The 27,026-nt window shown below is 40.0% G+C and overlaps 1 protein-coding gene across 4 annotated transcripts; it reads right to left on the reverse strand.

Annotated features, from left to right (window-relative positions):
* Positions 1 to 2,210: 2,210 nt before the first annotated feature.
* On the reverse strand, positions 2,211 to 27,026 carry COMMD6 (COMM domain containing 6). Of its 4 annotated transcripts, none has more exons than XM_019971559.2 (4): positions 24,432 to 24,544; positions 24,127 to 24,347; positions 10,872 to 11,024; positions 2,211 to 4,439 (listed from the first exon to the last, which is right to left on the reverse strand). In XM_019971559.2, the coding sequence occupies exons 3-4, from the start codon at positions 10,995 to 10,997 to the stop codon at positions 4,389 to 4,391; spliced, it is 177 nt and encodes a 58-aa protein (XP_019827118.1). In that variant the 5' UTR covers positions 10,998 to 11,024; positions 24,127 to 24,347; positions 24,432 to 24,544; the 3' UTR covers positions 2,211 to 4,388. The 4 variants fall into 4 exon arrangements, with proteins under 4 accessions (XP_019827118.1, XP_019827117.2, XP_070656448.1 ...); XM_019971558.2 differs by having other exon boundaries at positions 24,336 to 24,347; positions 24,432 to 24,542; XM_070800347.1 differs by lacking the exons at positions 24,127 to 24,347; positions 24,432 to 24,544 and adding an exon at positions 17,603 to 18,362.

A 27,026-nucleotide genomic window follows, 5' to 3' on the forward strand; every position in this document is an offset into this window, starting at 1 on the left:
GAAGGGGACAACAGAGGACGATACGGTTGGATGGCATCATTGACTCGATGAACATGAGTTTGGGCAAGCTCCAGGAGTTGGTAATGGACAGGAAAGCCTGGAGTGCTGCAGTCCGTGGGGTCGCAGAGTCTAATGAGCTACTGAACTGAACTGAATATAAGATATTAAGGGAAATGGTGTGAAGTATATGGGAACTCTCTGTACTATCTTTGCAATTTTTCTAAAATTTAATAAAAAAATAAAATTTAAAAATTATTTGAAAAGATAATTCTGCTTAAGCACCTTTAAAAACAAAGCACAAGCATGTTGGAAGTTTCAACTATCTTGTCTTCTGCTCACATAAATCTGGTGTGTATGTTAACCTGTCTCAGTAGAAATGAAAGACGAAATGAAAATATTTGGGTTTTACTTAATGAGCTTGGGGATAATCTGTTTCTCTTTGGAAACTAAATGATCATTTATACATTTTCTAACTGGAGAATGAGGGATTTTCCAAAAGTTTACATTTAAGTCAAGTGTTTGAAACTTGAAACCCATTTTCCCACAGAAATGTTGTTACAAACAGTGGTTAATTCCCAGGCTAACCACTGAAGCTCCTTAAAATCATAATAAGCAAAATGGATGTTTTCAATGAAAAGTGTAAAAACTGTACTATGGGAAAAAAAAAACAAAAACTTGCCTTTGAAATTCAATAGATAAATTTAAACATGCAATTTAAATTTATTCTCATCAAATTCATCACCCAGTGTTTGGATTAGAGGCCTACTCTGGGCCTCTTTGCACATAACTTGAAACACCAAGAATGAGGGTGGGAGAGAAGAGTGAAGATGTTAAACTCGAGTTGGTGGGCGATGGAAAGATTCTAAGCACAGTCTGGGAATTCAGGTATATGGTTTTAACTCAGATTGGGCAGGCAGGTTTCTATTCTGATTTTGGGGGAGCAGGGGGCAGGCGGGTACAGTGAAGTTGCTTGAATATTCATTGGAAGGACTGATGCTGCAGCTGAAGCTACAACCCTTTAGCCACCTGTTGCGAAGAGCCAACTCGTTGGAAAAGACCCTGATGCTGAGAAAGACTGAGGGCAGCAGAAGGGGGTAACAGAGGATGAGATGGTTGGATGGCATCATGACTCAATAGACGTGAGTTTGAACAAACTCCAGTAGATAGTAAAGGACAGAGAAGCCTAGTACACTGCAGTTGCAAGGGGTCACAAGGCTGGACACAACTGAGCAACTGAACAACAAAATGAAGTTGGTACCCGAAAGGACAGTAGGGACAGAAAAGGGCTTTGCCTTCTCGTAATCCTACAATCTTTAGTGTGCTACTTCGCAAAGGGTGGGTAACGGAGTACATCTGTGGGCAGCTGGTAAGCCACGAAAGACCAGTCAGCTAACCCTTCATGCTGGTGGGGTCTGAGTACAAGGGTGGGCAGCCGCAGGCAGTAGACCTGGGCTCCTCACACTAGTGTGCTACCAAGCAGAGGACCAAGAAAGTGGATTCACGTTACACACCTGCGGGTATGCTGACAGGGTGTGAAGTGGACTGAAAACTCCCAGCAGGGAGAGTCCAAAGAGGAAACAAAGGTAAAAGGCAGAAATGAAGTTTCCTGCAGTGGTGCCAGCCAGAATGTCAGACCCCAGCTGGGGTCACCATTTCTATAGGAAGGCCTGTTTGATGTATTTCAGGTTTGTCTATCCTGGTTTGGGGATGCACTACACATTTGTTAAAGATACATTATACCATAAAAAGAACTGTAAGGACTTTTCAGAAGCATACATAAAAACCAACATTTTTATCGAGTATTTTAACAATTTTTTTCAGTCTTTATTTTTTGGCCACACCATGTAGCATGCTGGATCTTAGGTCCTCAACCAGGGATGGAACTTACACCCTATGCATGGGGAGTGTGGAGTCTTAACCACTGGACTGCCAGGGAAGTCTTTTTTATAAAATGGTATTTTTTAATAATACAATATGAACTTAAAAATAATTTTTTAATTGCTCTTCCTCTCCCTCTTCATATACTCTCTCCATCAATGCTTACAATCCGGTAAACATCTTTCCTTGATTTTCCTAATTTTCCATTAAGAATTCAAATATATATTGAGTACATTTTACATGGTTTTATGAAATAACTGTTATGTGTTAACACCAGGTGTATTGTCAACACATATTGATAATGACAAGTGAGTGATATGCTATAGCAGAGATACAGTGAACTTATTCAACCATTTATTCAATTCTTTATTATAGACAGCCGCTGCTTCCTTTACTTTGCTTTGTACTGCTTGAGGAAATGTTACAATAAAAATCTTCATACAAATATCTTGTTATTCAAGTTTATGCTCACTTGCTATTGTAACAAACACTCTAAAAATCTCACCAGCTTACCACAACAAGAGTTTGTTTCTAGCTGCCATCCCTGCCTGGTGCAAGTCAGGCTGTTACCATGACGAGTGTGCCTCCAGTCTTGATTCAGGGGATCCATCTTATGGGTTCACTATCTCAGATCTCTTCGTTTCCAGCAGTCAACATGAGAGAAAGCTTGGAAGACAAGGAAAGGTTTATGACAAAGACTGGATGTGGTTTGGGACGCGTCTGCCCCAGATTCCACTGGCTACAACCCAATCAGAGGCCCCAACCTAACTGCAAGGGAGGCTGGAAGATGCAGCCTTCCTGTGTGCCCAAACTGGAACTGGGTGAACATTTAGCCAAATTTGCAAATGTTTTTATATAGATTAGTGGCTTTATTCCAAAGGATGTATTTCTCAACTGCAATTTCTGAGTTGCAAAATTTCTATATAACGTGTGTGTCTATATCGCTTTGCAAAAAAGATCATGACTCCTGTCAGCAGAGTACGAATACTCAGCACCATTTTTGCTTTTCTAAACCTCCCTTCCAAAGGTGCTCAAAGACTAGAAACTCAGTTGACCAGATTCCTGTGTCAACAGGATCCTGGTTTAACTTCCAGCAATCAGAGGCACTCTCACTGAAACTAGAAGAGTGAAGAAAGCAGGTAGCCTTTATTTCATTTGAACATGCTGACAGATGGCAGAAATGGCCTGTATAGTGGCTTCCAGGTGACATCCTGCATTGTGCAGAGATTACTGGCAGGGGCTTTCCCTGAAATTCCTGCACTACTGGATTTTCTAAAAGCCAGCAATAATTTCTCCTCATTCCCTCAGTCATTCTGACAGTTAAGTGAACATCTCATTTCTTGTATAAAAACCTCTTCTTATTTCAAATACTTAAAGAAATTTGTTTGTAGACTAAGAGCTAACTTACACATCAACATAGCAGGTCTTTTATTTTTGTTTAGGACCCATTTTTTCCTCACATATGATTTTTAAATTCTTATATTTCAAATATATTTGTTTTATATTACAGTTGTGGAATTGCTGTCTTCCCAAGCCTTAGTTAACATAAATATTCTGTAACACTTCTAATTTTTATATTTTATAGTTAAATCATTAACTCATCTGAAATTTACTTTTGTATGTGCTGTAACTGCTAGTATTATTTATTAAATTGTTTTCTCATCCAACTGAAATACCATCTTTGTCTCAAATATCCTTATCTGTTTCTAGGCCACGTAGTCTCTTCCAGTGATCTGTTTAACTGAGCAAGCCATATAATATTGCCTGTTGTGGTTTTATAAAATATTTTAACTGTTTTACAAATCTAAATTCAAGAGATTACCCAACACAATAATCTGTGTTACCAGGTTAACTCGGTTATATATAAATTCTTAATAAAACGTATCTTTCTATGTCTGCATATACTTGAACTTTCTATAATATTAATAACAGAAACATCTGAATGCTTGGCTAATATAAGGGAGCAATGGCCAATCCTAAGCTGATTCCAAATTTTTGAGAAGCAGCAGCCTCACTCTTCTCACGAACTGCTTTCATAGCAAATGAATGTTATAAAACTGAATTTGTAAAGTAACATTATCCTAATCAAATACTACTTTTGCCATTTATATGTACTTTATATATAAGACTGTAATATAAAGGCATCTATGTAAGAGCTTGTTTATAAAATGGGTAACACTACCAGTAATTTTTAAAACTGTTGGTTTAATACATAAACTTGTGTTGCTTTTACTATTATTCAACTGTTTATTTTTTATTAAGATATAATTCACATACCACAGAATTTACCCTTTAAACTATCCAAATCAGTGGTTCTTGGTACATTCACAAAGCTGTGCATTGATCACCACTTTGTAATTCCTGTTTGTCTGATTTTTTTATTATTATTTTAAAAAGTGGAAAACCAAAAGTATAATTTTCATTCAATAAATATCATTCGATCCTTAAGCAGCTTTGTTGCAGAAAGTGAAGTCCGTGATTTTAGATTATTTTCGGTTTAGAATCAGTTTTCACACAGTTTCAATAATTGCAGCAATTTCCTTGAATTGTCTGTAGAAATTCTGAGGAGAAAGGGGGAAACAATATTAATTTTGCTTTTAGAGGATTCTTTAGTTCTTTTAATTATATCTGTCCAGCGGAGGGTCTATAACTTATTAAGTCTACATTTTAATGTTAAATCCTCAACTATTATTATTCGACGGTTACTATAAGAAGCAAAAGGTGTAATCTGGTGCAAGCAAAAATACTACTGTAGGGTTGAATAATCAGCTCATAAATAAACTTTCTGAAAGCATCCAACAAAGTTCTTTGAGACCACACCAGAAAGATTTATTAAATGTCCAGCGCTGTCACAGACAATAAAGACTTTTAAAAAATGACACATTGGGTCCCAGGCTTTGAACCAGTTTTATTTAGTGAAAGACTGCATTTCAAGGTGATTGATAGAGGCTGTCTTGTCAATTACAATAAGAGAGACCCAACACTAATAGCAGCTTATATGCATGTGTGCTCAGTCGTGTCTTGACTCTTTGCAATCCCATGGACTAGGGCCTGCCAGGCTCCTCTGTCCACGGGATTTTCCAGACAAGGTTACTGGAGTGGATTGCTGTTTCCTCCTCCAGGGGACCTTTCTGACTCAGGGATCGAACCAGCATCTCTTGCATCTCCTGCATTAGCAGGATTCTTTACCACTAGCACCACCTGGATTTATATCCTCATATTTTCCCTCTTCTTTGGACTTAATTCTCTATTTTGCTTCTTAAAAGAGTATCTGTATTTTGTTTTAATTCATGTGTAAATTTATTATTTTTAATAATAAATTTTATTATTTATTAAAATAATAAATTTTAATAGGAGGAAGTAAACATTTGTTCAAAAACATATACTGATGATCATAATTTCAGCTACTAAAGATATTAGTCAAAAGCTCAAAGGATGTTCCTTCATCCTCAGTTTTGTAATGGGACTAACAGGCTCTGACTGCCTGGTTAGCTATCAGCCATATAAGAACTAACTTTAAAACAGCTGTCCCATTTGTGATCTTTTTCCTGAGAAAATTTTAAGAGGTAGAATCTGGGAGCAAAAATGCAGCAAAGAAAAATAAGAATTAGGCCAGTATTATAACTTACAAAAGGACTGAGACCTGTATTATTTTTTGAAGTGGATTTGGTCTTTATATTCAGCTGAAGGCTACTCATATATCACATACACTGCATTTATTTCTTTTCAACCTTAACTGCTTCCAAGACACCACTTCACACTAATAGTGTTGAAGCATGACCCTTTTTTGTTCTAAAGTGGACATATCAGTTCTAAGAGAAAGAAATTAAAAGGAAAGAAAATCCTTAAAATCACTACCTCAAAAAGATATCTGCACTCTCAGATTCAATGCAGCATTACTCACAATAGCCAAGGTGTGGAAACAACCCAGATGTCTACTGACAGATGAATGGGTAAAGAAAATGTGGTGTGTATATATACACAGTACTATCCATCCTTTGAAGAGAAGGCAGTTGTGCTATTTTTGACAATATGGGTGAACCTGGAGGACAATATGCTAAGTAAAATAAGCCAGCACAGAAAGACAAATACTGCATGATCTTGCTTATACGTGGAATCTAAAAAAAGTGAGATTCATGGTAACAGAGAATAGACAGCAGTTACCAAGGCTGGGAAGGTAGAGGACATGAGGAAATGCTGGTCAAGAACTTTTCAGTTACAAGGTAAGTAAGCTCTGGAGATCTAAGGCATAGGTGATGGCCACAGTTAATAATATAATAATGTATTACATATTTGAAATCTGCTAGAGAAGAGATGTCAAGTTTTTACCACACACACACAAAATGTTAACTATGTGAGATGATGGATATATTAATTAGTTTGACAGTAGGAATCTTTTCATAATGTAAACATACACCCAAACATCACATAGTATGCCTTGCAAGTATACAATTTCTGTCAATTTTACCCCAGTAAAGCTGGGGGGAAATACAGTTTGTAAAAGAAATCAAAAGTATCCCAGAGGGCTTTCCCTTGTGGCTCAGTGATAAAGAATCTGCCTGCCAATGCAGGAGACATGGGTTCAATCCCTGGTCCAGGGAGATCCCACATGCCTTGGAGCAACTAAGTCCGTGTGTCATAACCACTGAAGCCCACATGCCTGTCCTCCATAACAAGAGAAGCCCATGTACTGCATCTAGCCCCTGCTTGCTGCAAATAGAGAAAAGCCTGAGCAACAACGAAAATAAATAAATTACAAAAAAGCACCCTTGAGTGGTATATGAGGAGCTTTTCTTAAAAAAGAAGTCTGGGGTTCCAGTTCAAGATGGTGGAGTAGAAGGACGTGCACTCATCTCCTCTTGCAAGAGCACCAAAATTGCAACCAGCTGTTCACTATCAACAGGAGGATGTTGGAACACACCAAAAAACAATACCCACATCCAAAGACAAAGAAGCCACGGCAGAGGGAGGGGCACAATCCCAATAAAATCAATCCCATATCCACCAGGTAGGCAACACACAAACTGGAGAACAATAATACCAAAGAGGTTCTCCCACTTGTGGAGGTTCTGAGCCCCATATCAGGCTTTCCAGCCTGGGGAATCTGACAAAGGGACTAGGAATTCCCAGGGAATCTGACCTTGAAGGCCAGCGGGATTTAATTATAGGACTTCCATAAGACGGGGAAACAGAGACTCCAGTCTTGGAGGGCACAAACAAAATCTTTTATACACCAAGACCCAGAGTAAAGGAGCAGCAAACCCACAGGAGACTGAACCAAAACTACCCGCAAGTGTCAGGAAGTCTTCTGTGGATGCATGGGTTGGCAACGGCTCACCACAGGCATGGAGGCACTGGTAGCAGCAGTCCTGGACGGTCCCCCTTGGCATAAGCCCTCTTGGAGGCTGTCATTAACCCTACCATAGAGCCCACAGACCCCGGGGCTGGGTCGCCTCAGGCCAAATGACTAACAGGGAGGGAGTGCAACTCCACCCATCAGCAGATAATTGGATTAAAGACTTACTGAGCAAGGCCCTGCCCACCAGAGCAAGACCTAGATTTTTCCCACCTTCTCCCTCCCATCAGGAAGCTTACAGATGCCTCTTAGCCTCATCCACCAGAGGGCAGACAGATGAAGCAAGAAGAACCACAGTCCCACAGAAGACTAAGACAAAAACCACATTACAGAAAGTTAATCAGGATGACAAAGTAGAGAGTTATAACCCAGATGAAGGGACATGATAAAACCCCCCAAAACAATTAAATGAAGTAGAGATAGGCAACTTTCTAGAAAAAGAATTCAGAATAATGATATTGAAGATGATCCAGGATCTCAGAAACAGAACAGAGAAAATGCAAGAAATGTTTACCAAAGATCTAGAAGAACTAAAGAACAAACAAACAGAGATGAACAATACACTAGAAGGAATCGATAGCAGAATAATGGAGGCAGAAGAACGGATAAATGACCTGAAGGACAGAATGGTAGAAATCACTACCGCAGAACAGAATACAGAAAAAAAAAAATGAAAAAAAAAAAAAAAAAAAAATGAAGACAGCCTAAGAGACCTCTGGGACAACATTAAAGCACCAACATTCGCATTACAGTGGTCTCAGGAGGAGGAATGGAGAAGGCAATGGCACCCCACTCCAGTACTCTTGCCTGGACAATCCCATGGACGGAGGAGCCTGATAGGCTGCAGTCCATGGGGTCACTAAGAGTCAAACATGACTGAGAGACTTCCCTTTCGATTTTCACTTTCATGCATTGGAGAAGGCAATGGCAACCCACTCCAGTGTTCTTGCCTGGAGAATCCCAGGGACGGGGGAGCCTGGTGGGCTGCCGTCTATGGGGTCGCGCAGAGTCGGACACGACTGAAGCGACTTAGCAGTAGGAGGAGGAGAGATAAAGGACTTGAGAAAATATTTGAAGAAATAATAGCTGAAAACTTCCCTAAGATGGGAAAGGAAATAATCAACCAAGTCCAGGAAAAGCAGAAGAGTCCCAAGCAGGACGAACCCAAGGAGGAATACCCCAAGATACACAGTTCTTAAACTGACAAAGATAAAATATTAAAAGCAACAAGGGAAAAAAGACACACAACATACAAGGGAACTCCCATCAGGTTGCCAGGTGATTTCTCAACAGAAACTCTACAAGCCCGAAGAGAGAGGCACGACGTATTTAAAGTGATGGAAGGGAAGAACCTACAACGAGGAATACTCTACCCAGAAAGACTCTCCTTCAGATACGATGGAGAAGTCAAGAAGTCAAAAGCTTTCCAGACAAGCAAAAGTTAACAGGTTCAGCACCACCAAACCATCTGTACATGCTAAAGGAACTTCTCCAGACAGGAAACACAAGAGAAGGAAAAGACCTACAGAAAATACACTTAAAAGAAAATGGAAATAGGATCGTACATATCGATAATCACCTTAAATGTAAATGGATTGAATGTGCCAACCAAAAGACACAGACTGGCCAGGCAGATGAAAACATATGCATGTATGCACTTCGACTTACCATATCACTCTGCTTGACCCCCCAAAGTGCATGTAATTATTTTATACTCTTAGGTTAATCATGTTCCCATTATGGCTTGCAACTGTAATTATCTTTTTTGTCTGGCTATTGATTGTGAAAACTGATAAACATCTTTTACTACTGTGATTATATAACTATTACTCACTTAATACCATTGTATCATGACTGGTCAACAGAAAAATAATAGAATTCTGTATCACCAAAATTGCTATTTAATAGAAAAACTTGTAATCACTTTTTAAAATCCAGATGCATATGAGAATTATCTTGGTTTGGTAAAAAATACAAATGCCCAGGTATTACTTTTTTTCTTCAAAACCCCAGATATGTTTCTAATGAGCAGCCATGTTTAAAAACAACTGGACTATATGATGATCTTTTATTTTTATCTAGTTTGTTCCATTTTTTCTATTCCATATTCAGTGCTCCCATTTCACTTAGTTTATACTTTCCAATGTCTCCAACTTTTCTCTCTCTCTTTTTTAAGTTCCTTCTCAGGTCTTTATCAAGTGTGGTAGAAAAGCTTTTGTATACATATATATGTGTGTGTGTATATATATTATATATATATATAGTATGTGTAATATATATATATTTTAGAAAACATAAATTTTGTCTAAAAAAATTATGACATTTTGATTCCACTTGATTTTGTATGAATAGAATGCTAGATTTCTAATCTAAAAGAAACAGCAGATCTACAACAAGCAACAAAGGTATACTGTATAGCACAGGGAACAACAGTCAATATCTTGTAATAACCTATAATGGAAAATAATCTCAAAAATAATATATGTATATGTATAACTGAATCACCCTGCTGTGTACCTGAAACACTGTAAGTCAGCCATACTTCAATACAATATATATATCAAGAAGAAAAAAGAAAGAAGTCTGGGACCAATATATTTTCAGTTTTATAAAGAATTCTCATTACATTTCCATTTCATTCATCTTGGTGGCCTTTCTTAGATTATTTGACTTTTTTAGAGTAGGAAGAGTTGTAATTAAGAATTCATATCTATTCACTCACCATAGGCATCAAAATGAACAAACCAAGACAAAACTCTAAGGTCAGTTAAATTAGCCAAAGACAAAGCATTTCCCTGTATGTACATTGAAAAGGAAATCTGATTTCTCATCTACCTTCTTTCCCCCTTTCTTGCTTACAGAAAAGAGGTGAAATAACAGTATGTACAACGGGGCTTCCCAGGTGGTGCAGTGATAGAGAATCCGCCTGCCAATGCAAGAGACTCGACAGTTACAGGTTTGACCCCTTGGTCAGGAAGATCCCCTGGGGGATGAAATGGCAGTCCACTCCACTATTCTTGCCTGGAGAATTCCACAGACACAGGAGCCTGGTGGGCTTTACTCCATGGGCCCACAGAGAATTGGACACATCGAGCAACTGAGTGTGCGTGTGCACACACACACACTAAAAATAATAATATATATAACATGATTCTAAATATAAGCTACTAAGTTACTCAAAACCCTAGCAGATAAAATTAGCTATCAAGTACTAGTTTTGTGGTCTGATCTGCATTTAGTAAACATTATTAGTCAGAAAATTCAAGGTCAATACTGTTCAAAGGTAAGATTCATTCAGCTTCGTCATTCTTAAATATTAAGCCTATGAAGAATAAAACAGTTAAATACAAAGTAAATACCCTGCTAGAAAAGATGCAAATTTCTTAAATATACTCACAGATGAGTACTACGGAAGTGATGGAGTGTCAAAATATACAAATTCAACATATTATATTAAAAATAATATATTAATAATTCCAAAATAAAACAAATTGAGATCTTTTGTATGTGTTAAATGTAAAGCACTCAAAAGAATTGCAAATAAAGTTACAATTTTCTCTTAAAAATGATTTTATGTATCTTTTTTGGGCAGCAGTTATAGAATAACAGCTAAAACTGAATGAGTTATATCACAAACCTGAAACTGTGGGATTGTCATTTCAAAGGACTTGTTCTTCACTTGGCCTGAATGATCTGCCACTTTGAGCATCACAGCAACATAAGGATACTTAAGAGATCTGCAACTGTCGGAGCTCACAGCCATACCCAGTTTCCACTCAAAATCTATGAGCTGTAATAAAAGAGTTCACAATAATACACAAGTTATAACATTGCCCTGAATGCAGATATTTATTCACATTTACTGCTCTCAAATTCAAGTTTTAACTTCAAGTCCAATCATAATAAAAGAAAATGTCTTCAACGTAATATTGTTAGGGGGATAATAATCAAATGAACATGGAGAGAGGCAAAGGGACACAAACAGGGCTGGAAAACAACAACACTGTCATAATTACAAAAATTTTCCACCAGATGTGTAAGGGAGGCAGATGTGTCAATATCATTTTCCTTTGTTTTTTTCAGTTTGCTTCTGTCCTTAAGGGGACTTTTGAATCATCTCTTATCTCATTTTCCTGTTCCACTTATGTCCTTCCCGCATTTCACAACCTGAAAGTCCTAAAGTGGAACGTGAGTTATACACCATCTTCATATTGACTGAGGCACACATGAGAACAATTCGTTTCCTTCCTCATCTCAGGCCTTGACCTGAAACCTTACACTAGCATGAATGCTGGGGGAGGTGGTTTTAGATTTCATCACTGCTGATGGATACTCGTCAGGTGATGTGCTAGGCAGTTTACATGCATTAAATGCCACACTGAATCATCATAACATTATAGACTATTATTTCCATTTTGCAGATGATAAAACTGAATTTCAGAGAGCAGATATAAAATGCACAAGGTCACACATTTCTGGACTCAGCTAAAACCAAAGTCTTTTTGACTCCAAAGATTACATGCTTTGGAGTATGTAATACTTTCTATCAATACTTTATAGCTAATTCTTTTCAATGATTGCTCAGTGTTTCCATGACATAAAACAGGACTGGATAAATGCAGCCCTTAATACAGAGCTCAAACCTTAAGATAGTATACGGAAGAAAATTTTGTATCTTGTACCCAAAGCTTAGGCAGATAGGTAGGACACAGTAGGCACTTATCAAAAATACCTACTGACCAATACCTTCTGCGACCAAATGAATGCTTACTGGGCAAACAGCTTTACTTATTAATAAAATTTTATAAAAGGTGGGTTTAATATAAGGACGAAACTTTCCTCCCATCTTCAGACTGGCTTTAGACAAAATCAGCTATAGTATGAAGGCCAGGCTGGTCCTGATAAAAGGTTAACATCTTTGATAAGTAAAAAGACTGTACAGGTCCTTTTTAAATAAAAGTTTCCCATACAAAAATAGAGAAAGGATAATGGGTAAACAAGAAAAGAACTACAAGCTGATAAATATATGAAAGGAAACAGGAAAATGGACATTTAAACCACAGAGTTATCACTACACACCCACCAAAATAGCACAATTTTAAGTTTGACAGTTCTAAAACTGGCATGGAAGGATGTGTCACAGTGCACTGATGGTAGTCTAAACTGGGCCAGTCTTTCAGAAAATTAGCTTCATTTCAGCAAAACGGCTGTCTGGGGAGGCCTTACAAATAGCTGTGAAAAGAAGAGAAGTGAAAAGCAAAGGAGAAAAGGAAAGATACAAGCATCTGAATGCAGAGTTTCAAAGAATAGCAAGAAGAGATAAGAAAGCCTTCCTCAGTGATCAATGCAAAGAAATAGAGGAAAACAATAGAATGGGAAAGACTAGAGATCTCTTCAAGAAAATTAGAGATACCAAGGGAATATTTCATGCAAAGATGGGCTCAATAAAAGACAGAAATGGTATGGACCTAACAGAAGCAGAAGATATTAAGAAGAGGTGGCAAGAATACACAGAAGAACTGTACAAAAAAGATCTTCACGACCCAGATAACCACGATGGTGTGATCAATGACCTAGAGCCAGACATCCTGGAATGTGAAATCAAGTGGGCCTTAGAAAGCATCATTATGAACAAAGCTAGTGGAGGTGATGGAATTCCAGTTGAGCTCTTTCAAATCCTAAAAGATGACGCTGTGAAAGTGCTGCACTCAATATGCCGGCAAATTTGGAAAACTCAGCAGCGGCCACAAGCCTGGAAAAGGTCAGTTTTCATTCCAATCCCAAAGAAAGGCAATGCCAAAGAATGCTCAAACTACCACACAATTGCACTCATCTCACATGCTAGTAAAGTAATGCTCAAAATTCTCCAATCCAGGCTTCAGCAATACGTGAACAGTGAACTTCCAGATGTTCAAGCTGGTTTTAGAAAAGGCAGACGAACCAGAGATCAAATTGCCAACATCCGCTGGATCATCGAAAAAGCAAGAGAGTTCCAGAAAAACATCTATTTCTGCTTTATTGACTATGCCAAAGCCTTTGACTGTGTGGATCACAATAAACTGTAGAAAATTCTGAAAGAGATGGAATACCAGACCACCCGACCTGCCTCTTGAGAAACCTATATGCAGGTCAGGCAGAGCATTTATCTGTCTTCAAGTGAAAGGTTCTTATAAGAAAGTATGGAAAATAAAGCTGACAAAAGTTCAAGAATCAAGAAGCCATAACTTTTTGCAAAACTGTACAAATTTTCAAAATACTCTCATTTAGAGTTGACTCTTTAAAAATGTGGGTTTGAATGCAGGGATCCACTTACACACAGATGCTTTTTAATAGTAAATAGCAGAGTACTACACAGTCTGCAGTTGGTTGAATCCACCTATAGGCAGAGGAACCCAGGATATGGAGGACCAACTATAATTACATATTGATTAATCCCTATACTGTTCAAGGGTCAACTGTATTTTATCTTATTATGAAAAACATTATCATGTCAGTTATTTAAACTTTTCCAAATGGCAACAGGTACTCACTAAAAGTTTCTGAGTACAGAGAACAGCATGGAAGTACTGATTTAAAAATATTCATCTGGTGGCAGGAGAACACAGTAATCCAGGTTCAAGGTTTTCTGTACTGGAACTACAGTGGTGACAAGCAGGATTAGGCTTATTGATAAAAGAATGACTTGACAGGTCTTGATGATTGTCTGCAGGGTTAAGGGAGGTATCAAACACAACTATAAGAGTTTGAGCCCGAATGACTAGGAGAATATCATATAGGAACCAGGACTTTTTATATTTTAAGTCTAAAAGTATCATCAAAAAGTGATAACCTATTTGAGAAAAGAATCTAAAAAACAATTAATATATGTATATGCATATATAACTTAATCACTTTGCTGTACACCCAAAACACAATATTGTAAATCAACCATACTCCAATAAAATTAACAAAAAGAAAAGGGATAAGGAATATCTAAATAGGAATGTTCACTAAGCTGCTAGAAATTTCAGAACAGACTTCAAGGGAGTTCATGATTAGAGATATCACTTTACACCAGTTAGATGGTGAAATTCAGAAACCTAACCAATCATTTTTTAAATGTATTCAACTCATTGATGCAAGAAGTTATATTTTTAGTGTCTACAATAAAATGATAGAGTAAAATATTGAAAAGGCTGAAATAAAACTCTGGATTATCCAGAACATTTCAAGAAGAACAGCAATTAAAGATCACAATGTTGCAAGTCACTGACCATTATGATGGTGGAACTCGCAGATGGGAAAATAGGGAGAGCTGTCATTTATTGTGGGGAAAAGAGCTTTTTACATGGGGAGAACAGCTGGGATTAAGTTTATGGGATGAGAATTTCCCAATTCTAAACTGAATATTTACATGCAAATTAAAAACAAGACTTCTAATAAGTGTGTTGAGCCTTAAATAGGAATTAGCTGCAGAAAAGATTTTCAAAAGAATAAAAAACAAAACCAGGGCTATGGAGAATATTAAAAATAAAGCAATATAGTTCGAATTTCTTATAGAATGAAGGAAATGATTTTAAAAGAAAAAATACAGAAAAACCCAGTAGTAAAAAAAAAAAAAGAGAGAGAGAATATCCATAAGTAAAATGAATACAAAGAAAAAAAAAATCAAGATGCACAAAGAAAAAAAAAATCAAGATGCAAGTATAGATAAAAAGGTAAACAAAGAAATTAGCTGTAGTCTGTCACACTAAAATTAGTTGACAAGCTTGCTTATATCTCAACATTCAAAAATAAAGATCGTGGCATCTGGTCCCATGACTTCATGGTAAATAGGTTGGGAAAAATGGAAACAGTGGCAATTTTCTTTTCTTGGGCTCCAAAATCACTGCAGATGGTGACCTCAGCCATGAAATTCAAAGACACTTGCTCCTTGGAAGAAAAGCAATGACAAACTTAGACAGTATATTCATATATTCAAAATCAGAGACATCACTTTGCCTACAAAGGACCATATAATCAAAGCTATGGTTCTTCCAGTAGTCATGTATGGATGTGAGAGTTGGACAATAAAGAAGGCTGAGCACTGAAGAATTGATGCTTTCGAATTGAGGTGCTGGAGAAGATGCTTGAGAGTCCCTTGGACAGCAAGGAAATCAAACCAGTCAATCCTAAAGGAAATCAACCCTGAATATTCATTGGAAGGACTGATGCTGAAGGTCCAGAGCTTTGGCCACCTTACACAAAGAGCCAATTCACTGGAAGACCCTCATGCTGGGAAAAGACTGAGGGCAAGAGGAGAAGGGGCTGACACAGGATGAGACGGTTGGATGCCATCACCAACTCAGTGGACATGAGTCTGAGTAAACTCCAGGAGATAATGAAGGACAGGGAGGCCCAGCATGCCACAATACACAGGGTCGCAAAGAGTTGGACACAACTTAGCAACTGAACAATAACAAGAAATTATGGCTGAAGTTATCAGTAACATAAATACATCACAATAAAAACTGTGTACAAAGAAAAAAATTTTAAGACCATTTCAGTTTAAATTTATTTTTCAAAATACAACTAGGAGAAAATTTAAAAAATAATCATGCAAAACTCTGCTATCTGAAAAACTATCGTCATATTCCTGTGTCCTCATTCCTAGTTTTTGTATGCAAGTTTTATAGCCAGAATCACAAAATACACACTTATATGTTCTCTCCTTTTTTAAATGAAAGTTTTCAAATGCAAAGTATTCTGTACACATTAACTGCTCTCTAAAGTACTATAAGGAAAAGATTTGTTAAGCAACTCATCCAAGGATACAAAACTAATAGAGCTGGTATTCAAATCCAAATTTGTCTGATTCCATATCCCAGCCCTTTTCATTATATCAATACTTAGCTGCAACAAGACAATGATTCCGAATTACAGGAAATTCTAATAGGTAAAGAAAAGCAGACAGGTCTGGGATGGGGCAAAAATGTTTAGCATCTTCTAAATGCTAGACCTGCATTGTCCAATACAGTAGCCACTAGCCACTTGTGAATATTATTAGCTCTAGCCTAAGTGGACAATGTTTGCTAAGCCTTTCTCATCTTGCTCAGCAGCACCTTCATTCATGCTTTGATTTTCTTCATAGGACTTAGTGATTTTATTTAGTTGCTAAATCGTGTCCAACTCTTTGTGACCCCATGGACTGTTAGCACGCCAGGCTCCTCTGTCCATGGTATTTCTCAGGCAAGAATATTGGAGTGGGTTGCCCTTTCCTTCTCCTGGGGATCTTCCTGACCCAGGCATTGAACCTGGGTCTCCTACATTGGCAGGCGGATACCTTACTGCTGAGCACCAGGGAAGCCTTTAGAACAGTTTCTAAAATCATGTTAATTATGGTTCATCCCCTATGTCGCTATAGGGGGAAATGGCCTTATCAATCTAGTTACTACTGAATCTACTATAACATTATCTGATCTGATACAAACTGAATGTTCCAATAAGTTATCTGTTGAACTAATATGTTTAGAAATTCAGGGGTATATGGTAAGTGATCTCCAAAGACAGTTTCCAACAACTAATTCCACTCCTCTCTGTAAGTACACGTCACTCCTCACATCAAGAAGGGGGCCTTATTTTCTCCCTGCACAAATCTGAGCTGTACCTGTGCTTGTTTTGACAAGTAAAATATGGCAGAAAAGGTGCTCTGGAACCTGTGAGCCTGAGCCTTAGGAGAACTGGAAGCGTGTGCTTCCTTCTTCATGGAAAGCTGGATCTTGGGACCTACCCACTTGGAACCCAGCCACCATGACGTGAGCAGCCACATGAGGAAGAACCAAGTCACGCCTATTATCAGCTCCAACTGAGCTCTCAGGCCAGGTCGTGACTAGCATATGAGACCTCTTCACTTCCGGCCCAATTAGGCTCCTAGATGACTGAGGTCACAGCTGACCTGAGAGGGCGTAGAAACCACCACCCAGCTAAGCCCAGTTAACCCACAGACTCATGAGAAACAATTAAACAGCTGTTTTAAGTCACGAAGTTTGGGATGGTTTGTCATGTGGTGACAGATAACTCAAACAGAGCAAACACAACTAGCTGAAAATAGCTTTGTTAATAAACTTACTACAATACATGATGATTTATCAAAAATGAAATCTCAAAACTAGCTAATCTTAACTCCATTTATAGAAACTGTAGCAAACACAAATAATTAAAACAATGTTTTAATGACCTATTTTCCAAGTGGCTCAGGTTTGAAACTTCAGTTAATTTTGATTTTTCTCTCTCTGCAACACAAAACACTTACAAATTCCTAGGTACTCAAGATCTGATTTCAGTCAATGCCACTGACATTTACTCCCTCCTTCCCAATCTCACCATTACAAAGTCTTTTAAAAAGCCTACCTTCAGACTTCCCTGGTGGTCCAGTGGTTAACAAACCACCTGCCAATGCAGGGGACACAGCTTCAATCCCTGGACAGAGATGATCCCACAAGCCATGGGGCAACCGAGCCCGTGCACCACAACTACTGAAGCCCACACTCTAAAGACCACGAGCCACAACTACTGAAATCTGTGCTACAGTCCGTGCTCCATCACAAGAGAGGCCGCCGCAATGAGAAGCCTGTGCACCGCAAGGAAGAGCAGCCCCCACTCACGACTTGAGGAAGCCTGCATACAGCAATGAAGACTCAAGAGCAGCCAAAGATGAGATAAACAAATGACTTAAAAAAAAAGGCTTGCCTTCAATTTTACTGCGGCTCCCTAATTAAGTTTCTTGCCTTTGGTCTTTCTCAGCTCCAATCCAGAGGAGACTCTAAACACTACTTATAAAGGAACCAAATCTAGCATCGTGGGTCAAAACCCTACTGCCTCGAGAACTAGTTACAACCCTTCCCTTGGCAGTTAAGTCCCCTCAGAGCACAGTCCCAAATCACTTTCGTGCTCAAGCTGGACCGCATCCTTTCTTTACATTATCTTTCAATCTTCACACTTTTGTTCATGCTGCTCATTCCTCTAGAATACAACTCTCAAAGGTCTATCTAAAATTCAAAATGCCTCCCAGTTTTCCCTGCCATGAAGTCCTTCGTGGTTTACTCAACCTTTCCATGAATATTCATGTTACTTTTTACACCGTGGCACTTAGAACATTCTGCCTTGAACAGTACTCATCTGTGGATCTGTCTCCCTCCCCCACCCTCTGCTGCTGCTGCTGCTGCTAAGTCGCTTCAGTCGTGTCTGACTCTGTGCGACCCCATAGATGGCAGCCCACCAGGCTCCCCTGTCCCTGGGATTCTCCAGGCAAGAACACTGGAGTGGGTTGCCATTTCCTTCTCCAATGCATGAAAGTGAAAAGTGAAAGTGAAGTCGTGGACTGCAGCCCACCAGGCTCCTCCATCCATGGGATTTTCCAGGCAAGAGTACTGGAGTGGGTTGCCATTGCCTTCTCCGCCCCGACCCTCTACTAGACTGTAAAGTCCCTGAAGGGAGTTCATACATCCTCATGTGACTTGTAGCTCCCAATACAACACACAGGAGAACAGTCATGCATTTTATAAATTATTACACAAACTGTACAAAAATTTAAGTCACTGTCTCATATATATCATGTTAGGTGACCATAGCGGTAAAGAACCCACTTGCCAATGCAGGAGATTCAAGCGATACAGGTTCAATCCCTGGGTTGGAAAGATCCCCTGGAGAAGGGAATGGTAACCCACTCCAGTATTCTTGCCTGGAGCATCCCATGGACAGAGGAGCCTGGTGGGCTACAATCCATGGGGTCACAAAGAGTTAGACACGACTTTAGTGACTTAGCTCGCACATGTATCTCATAAATAGGAAGAGGGAAAATGGCACTAGATGTCATGTGTCAATACCATCCTTCTGTTGATTTATACTATAAAACTAGCAAGAAGGAAAGCAATAAAATGTGGCAACGATCATTCATCTACGATAAGGAGTTCTAATTAGACATCTATAAAAGGGAACCGCGAATTAGTTCAAAACAATGACTGTAAGAATCGGAATGTGAAGCAATGAGTAACCTTAGACCTTCTGGTGCTGGATAAGATGGGATGGTTTGTTAAATTTAACAAGTTCAGACCCAAGTCGACAGACCTGAGTTTGAAGTTCACCTCTGCATCCTTCTACCCATGTGGCTTTGGACAAGTTACTATGTCTCTATGCCCCAATATTCAGTGAAGTATTTAGGAAACAATAGCAATACTATGTTCTAGGCACTGGGACTATTAAAAAAATTAAAGTTCCTGACCTCAGAAACTTACATTCTATTTGGGAAGACAGACAATAAGCAAATACATATACAATATGGTTGCAGTAAGTATGAAAAACAATAATTTTTTTTGGCCACATCTCCTGGCATATGGTCTCTTAGTGCCCCAACCAGGGATGGAAACTGCACCCCTTGCAGTGGGAGCTCAGTCTTAATCACTAGAGTCCCAAAAGAGGTTTTAAAAATGCACATAAAGGGACAGAGTGACCAGGAAGGCTACTTAGTTACAGCCTGGGGCAGATCTCTATGAGGAGATGATTTCTGAATGCAGAGACACCTGAGTCAAGTGAAGGAAAAAGCCACATGGATACCTGGAGAACGAGGCTGGAGTGGCATGAGCTAGAAGAGTGTGGAAGAAACAAAGGGTCATCGTTTGAAGAGCCTTTAGGATCAGATCAGTCGCTCAGTCATGTCCGACTCTTTGCGACCCCATGAATCACAGCACGCCAGGCCTCCCTGTCCATCACCAACTCCCGGAGTTCACTCAGGCTCACGTCCATCGAGTCAGTGATGCCATCCAGCCATCTTATCTTCTGTCTTCCCCTTCTCCTCCTGCCCCCAATCCCTCCCAGCATCAGAGTCTTTTCCAATGAGTCAACTCTTCGCACGAGGTGGCCAAAGTACTGGAGTTTCAGCTTTAGCATCATTCCTTCCAAAGAAACACATAAGACTTTTTTCTAGTGAGACAGAAATTCTTATAATTGGCTTCAAGAAGGGAAAAGACCTGGTCTAGATGGCAAAAGTCCCTCCAGATTGATGAACAGCACATGGAAGTTTTAAGAAGGAAAACAAAAAGACCAAACTGTGAGCCAAATGTAGTATCTAGGGGTTTCCCTGGTGGCTCAGTGGTACAGAATCTGCCTGCAATACAGGAGACATGGGTTCAATCTCTAGGTGATAAAGATCCCCTGGAGGAGGACATGGAAACCCACTCCAGTATTTTTGCCTGGGAAAGCCCATGGACAGAGGAGCTGGCAGGCTACAGTCCACAGGATGCAAAGGGCTGGACATGACTTGTGACTAAACAACAACAGTATCTACACAAGAAGATGATGGCAGCAAGGGGAGATAAATTTCGAGAATGTAAGAGGGAATGCTTGCTGACAGACTGTATGTGAGGTGTGAACTCTCACTGGACGTGTGGTCCCAAATAATCTTGCTGATTCTTATACTGGTGAGAAATATTTAAAGACAGAAGGTATTACAGCTCAAAGAATTTAAACTAGCTTTAGTCCTAAAAATGAGCTATATCTGGTACATTGAAAAAGCACATACTACAAATAGAAATGACATCGCTATGTCAATGATTTTTTTCCCCTTACAATACTACTAAATACAAATAACCATTTTTTATTTTAAAACATATCAAAAAGCACATCATGAACTTTGAATAAAAATATTCCATTTGAGTTACTGGAGGTAAAACAGAAGTGTGAGGTCCCCCTAACAACTGGGGGTAAGGGGTGGGGTAACTGAGATTTTATCTCACACCTGTCTACACCTGACCTGCCTCTTGAGAAACCTATATGCAGGTCAGGAAGCAACAGTTAGAACTGGACATGGAACAACATACTTGTTCCAAATAGGAAAAGGAGTATGTCAAGGCTGTATATTGTCACCCTGCTTATTTAACTTATATGTAGAGTACATCATGACAAACACTGGACTGGAAGAAGCACAAGTTGGAATCAAGATTGCCGGGAGAAATATCAATCACCTCAGATATGCAGATGACACCCCCCTTATGACAGAAAGTGAAAAGGAACTAAAAAGCCTCTTGATGAAAGTGAAAGAGGAGAATGAAAAAGTTGGCTTAAAGCTCAACATTCAGAAAATGAAGATCATGCCATCTGGTCCCATCACTTCATGGAAAATAGATGGGGAAACAGTGGAAACAGTGTCAGACTTTATTTTTTGGAGCTCCAAAATCACTGCAGATGGTATTTGCAGCTATGAAATTAAAAGACGCTTACTCCTTGGAAGGAAAGTTATGACCAACCTAGATAGCATATTCAAAAGCAGAGACATTACTTTGCCAACAAAGGTCCGTCTAGTCAAGGCTATGGTTTTTCCTGTGGTCATGTATGGATGTGAGAGTTGGACTGTGAAGAAAGCTGAGTGCCAAAGAATTGATGCTTTTGAACTCTGGTGTTGGAGAAGACTCTTTAAAGTCCCTTGGGCTGCAAGGAGATCCAACCAGTCCATCCTCAAGGAGATCAGTCCTGAGTGTTCACTGGAAGGACTGATGCTGAAGCTGAAACTCCAGTACTTTGGCCACCTCATGCGAAGAGTTGACTCACTGGAAAAGACCCTGATGCTAGGAGGGATCGGGGTCAGGAGAAGGGGATGGAAGAGGATGAGATGGCTGGATGGCATTATCGACTCAATGAACATGAGTTTGAGTAAACTGCGGGAGTTGGTGATGGACAGGGAGGCCTGGCGTACTGTGATTCATGGGGTCGCAGAGTCGGACACAACTGAGCGACTGAACTGAATGTCTACTCTGAGCCTCCCAAGAATTCATCAATTACAGTTTGGGTTTTCCTACCCTGGCACTGGATTTTATGGCGGTTTGTGTTGTGGCAAGTTGTGATTCTTTGTATTCACCTGTCTCTCCAATTCAGGGGACAGCAGTTTGCCTTGTGACCTCACTTCTCTGACAAATCCAAGAAGAACTGTTCATTTTTCAGTCTGTTCAGCTTTTCACTTATTTGAAGGCAGAGTGATGACTTCCAAACTCCTTACACACTGGACCAGAAACCAGAAGTCAGTCACTTTTTATAATTTTATTCATAAAAGTTCAAACATCTTTTGTTAGATTTATTGCAAGGCACTTACGACCGACCTACTAATGTTAAAAATGACATCTTTTCAAAAATATTTTTCAACTCTCTGTGTTTGAACTACAGAAAAACACTGAATCATCTTCCTAAACTCTAATATCATTTCTAATAGTCTACTTGTAAATTATCTTGGCTTTTTCTATGCACAATCATATAACATGTGAACGAGTGTGTGATGGGATGTGGAGCACACTGAGCAACAATCCCCAAAGATGTCCACATTGCAATCCCCATAAACCTGTGAATATGGTACTTTACATGACAAAACAGACTCTGTAGATGTGTCTAAATTAAGGATCTTGATGTGGGGAGGTTTTTCTGGATTATCCAGCTGGGCTTTAGAAGAAAGTGGAGAAGGGTCAACATCAAAAAAGGCAACATGGTGATGAAAGCAGGAAAGACAGGTGATGACAGAAGCAGAGGCCGGAAGGATGCACTTTGAAGATGGAAGAAGAGGCCACAGGGAAGGAATGCAGGAAGCTGAAACAGACAAGGAAGCAGATTCTCCCCTAAAACTTCCAGAAGAAACACAGCCTGCTGGTACCTTGACTTTAGTTCCACAAGACTAATTTTGGGCTTTTTCTTAAATTTATTTTTTAATTGGAGGAAAATTGCTTTACAATGTTGTGTTGGTTTCTGTCATACAATGCAAATCAGTCATAATTATACATATATCCCCTCCCTCTTGATAATTTTGAACTTCTCATCTCCAGCACTGTAAGAATAAATGTGTTGTTTCAAACACACCTTCCCCTTCACCATCCCCCATCAAAAAAAGGTTCAATGTTTAAAACTCTGGAATCCAGTATACTTCAGTCTCAGGATACCTTACTCAAATAAACATAGGACTTAACGTAAGAAAATGGTTGAGATGATTTATGACAGACTGAATTCAAGTTATTAAGCAGTAACTCTGAGCAAAGCCAGACAGGGGGTTGATTACTATCTGCTTTTCCCCCAATCTCTCAGGAATCCTCAAAAACAGCAGCAAGGTCAGCTGGAGCGATGTCAGAGGGCAGTCAATGGACATCTCTCAGTCCCTGTGTTCTCCTTATTTATCTCAGCCCTTATATTTTTGTGGTCGTGGGTAACTTCTGTGTTTAAAATACTCTTTTAATACTCTTCTGGGTAGTGTTACAGGTTATTTGCTGCTGCTGCTGCTGCTGCTGCTGCTGCTGCTAAGTCACTTCAGTCGTTTCCGACTCTGTGCTGCCCCACAGACGGCAGCCCACCACGCTCCCCCGTCCCTGAGATTCTCCAGGCAAGAACACTGGAGTGGGTTGCCATTTCCTTCTCCAATGCATGAAAGCGAAAAGTGAAAGTGAAGTCGCTCAGTCATGTCCGACTCTGTGCGACCCCACAGACGGCAGCCCACCAGGCTCTCCGTCCAGGGGATTTTCCAGGCAAGAGTGCTGGAGTGGGATGCCATTGCCTTCTCCCAGGTTACTTGCTAAAAACAGTTCATTAGTTGAAAAAAGACAGGAACTCTTGCAACAAAGAAACCGTCCTAAGATATACTTAAAAATTCAAATTCTTATCCCAAGCATAAAAAATACAAACACTGAAAGGTTGAAGAGGTAAACTCTTCATCTTCAACAAACTGCTTTTTAAGGGCCAAGAAAATGTTTGCGGTGCTATCTTCGCAAATTTTAACAATTTCTTCTCTGTATATATTATATGCCCAAATACTGTGCACCTAGTATCGAAACAACGGCGCTTAATCAAGGAAGATGAACATCTGGTCTGTACTCTTTGGGCTGGAGTGGTTGGGGGAAATTAGTGGCTACAACCTCAGGAGCAAAGTGGAAGGAGCAATCAGGAAGGCGGGACGAAACTCAGGGGCTCGCGGACACAGGCCTTGGTAGAAGGGCGTGCTAGGAAAGGCTCACGGTGGCATCATCCCGCAGCTGCCGGGGGCGGGCGAAGGGCCAGGTTCAGTCGCCCATCCCTTGCCCAGCAGAGCCGGGCGGGGGACGGGACTGGATGGCCACTCACTCACCTGGTTGGTGACCTGAAATGGAAGCAGAAAACACAATTCAGGGAACAGTCTTGCTTCGGAGCCCGCTGCCCCAGTTCCTTTCAAACCAGGCCTTACCTTGGACTTAGCATCCAACTGGGGCTCACTGGACTCCTCCATAGCACGGTTCAGGGCTCCCACCATCCACTCTGGCGGACGCTCCCAGAAGCCACAAACACTTCCGCTTCCTCTTCCCGCCCCTCGAGGCCCGGCCCATGCAGGGTACGTGGGGGGAGGATAGAAACATCTTTGTATTATTCTCCTTAGTCTCAATAAGACATCAGTTTTATGGAGCCTAACAGTAATAAAGAAAATACTGTAAAGGAAAAGGTTTTAATATTTGGCATATAACCTGTGCAGGGAAAGAGCGACTATCTTTAGGATGCCGCCACCCCCTACCTATCCCATAGACATGGACTCATCCTGTCTGCCGCCCACAGCGCCCTCTGCGCAAGCGCAACTTGTGGCGGCGCAGACTGGTTAGAAATCAATGAACTCAGTTCAGTCTCTCAGTCGTGTCCGAGTGTTTGCGACCCCATGGACTGCAGCACGCCAGTCATTCCTGTCCATCACCAGCTCCCGGAGTTTACTCAGACTCATGTCCATTAAGTCGGTGATGCCATCCAACCATCTCATCCTCTGTCGTCCCCTTCTCCCGCCTTCGGTCTTTCCCAGCATCAGGGTCTTTTCAAATGAGTTAGTTCTTCACATCAAGTGGCCAAAGTATTGGAGTTTCGGCTTCAGCATCAGCCCTTACAGAGTCTCATTTTTAAAAGGAGACCTGATAGATTAAATGCCTGGCTTATAGAAACATGATAATATTACGCTAGTCATGATTTCTTATTGGGGGTACACTTTTTTATCCATACTGCCGACAAATGAGGCCAAATTATATTAGGTTATGATATGTTCTTAAGTATTGCAAAAAGGCTATGTTTTAGGATGGTTGCTTGGCAATGAAACACAGGCTAAAGGCAGATGACACGGTCTCTACACATAAAGAAAGCTGGACACATTCCTACTGGGATAAATAATATAAGACAGTAATCATAGTGGTGTGCCATGAATAAGTTACAGGTGTGCAGAGAAACACCCTCTCCAATAGCTACAGGGAAAGACGGGTGGAGCCTTGTCTTGGAAGATTCCCTGGACTAGTTATGACTGCTTTGCCAACCTTATTTGATTAAGTCAGATGTTGAAATCCCGGATTTCATCAATTGTTAGCTGCATATTTTTTCTCATTTGACTCCTCAGAAATCATACTGCACGTTGCATCAGATGGCTCCTTACAATGGCAGATAGTCAGGCGGCAGGTGTGACTCAGCTGTTTTTGTAGGTGTGTGCGTGAACTTGGTTATAGCCGTTCAACACTTCTACTGAATTATGGGAATTGTTGGCTGTGTACACACTATGTTCAAATGCCATGTGAATGTCTTTTAAAAGATTATGCTGTGATTTGGCATAACAGAAAGCTACCAGGAATGGAACCAGGCAGGAAAGAGAATAGTGGGTTGGTTGTAAAATTATACCAGTAAGGCAAATATGGGTTATTGGAAGAAGGACCAAAATTCCACGTCTTCTTACAAATCAACTGAATTACAATTTCCAAAAACGTGAGTAGACTTAAGTAAATAAAACAAAAAGGTTGGGAACTTCCCTGGTGGTCCTTGCTCCCAATGCAGGGGCCCTGGGTTCGATCTCTTGTCAGGGAACTAGATCCCACACACTGCAACTAAAAAAATAATTAAAAAACAAAAACAAAAAGGTTGCTTATTTCAGTTCAAGGTTGGAGAAGCTGCCAGATCCCTCAGAATACAAGAAAGAACTTGATAAAAATAAGAGCAGTTTTTTTCACTTTCATGGATTGGAGAAGGAAATGGCAACCCACTCCAGTGTTCTTGCCTGGAGAATCCCAGGGACGGGGGAGCCTGGTGGGCTGCCGTCTATGGGGTGGCACAGAGTCAGACACGACTGAAGTGACTTAGCAGCTTAGCAGGGTCTCAAATACTTTTATTAAGACATCAAACATCAATTTGTCAAAAACTTCCTGATGTGTTTGAATAGAAGCTGCCGAATTTGTAATAGTTGCTGGAAAAAATGAGACTATGAGTTTAGTCGTGTAGGAAATAACATTTTTGGAGGTAACAACTACATGTTTTTATTTGGTTATTTGAATTTGGGGCAGCTGTATCAACTGACACCTGGTTACTCCTCTGAATTTGAGTATGAAAATTTGGGGCAGATCTAGCAATTAGGTGTTGTTGTATAAACCCTGCCACCACCACCACCACCACAAATTCCCAATGTCATATTACAAGCAAACATTTATTTAGCTTACATGTCTTGAGGGTTAGCAGTGGGTTGGCCAATGGAGGCTGGGCTCAGCTGAAGTGCTTCTGCTGTGTTCCAAATGTCTATTACTCTCTTCCTGGAACCAGCAGGCTGGCCCAAGCTCATTCTGCTCCAGGTGATGATACAAGTACAAACAGCAAGCAGAAGCTTATTTAGGCCTGGACTTGGAACTGGAATACCATTATTTCTTCTCCATTGACTGTGACAGATCACATGGCTGAACTCAAAGTCAAGAAGTAGGGAGATATACAGTTGATTTTCATTATAAAGCAACCACGAACACTGAGTTAGTAAATGCCGAACCATTGCTCCTCATGGGAA

Source organism: Bos indicus, chromosome 12 (assembly GCF_029378745.1).
Source record: "Bos indicus isolate NIAB-ARS_2022 breed Sahiwal x Tharparkar chromosome 12, NIAB-ARS_B.indTharparkar_mat_pri_1.0, whole genome shotgun sequence".
NCBI classification, from domain to species: Eukaryota; Metazoa; Chordata; class Mammalia; order Artiodactyla; family Bovidae; genus Bos; species Bos indicus.

Coding starts and splice junctions, on each gene's coding strand:
- COMMD6 (XM_070800346.1), bottom strand. CDS start 27,011: ATGGTTCGGCATTTACTAACTCAGTGTTCGTGGTTGCTTTATAATGAA. Junction 24,649..26,691: donor ACTGCTAACCCTCAAGACAT/GTAAGCTAAATA, acceptor TATTACTGTTAG/GCTCCATAAAACTGATGTCT. Junction 24,348..24,431: donor AGTTGGATGCTAAGTCCAAG/GTAAGGCCTGGT, acceptor CTTCCATTTCAG/GTCACCAACCAGGTGAGTGA.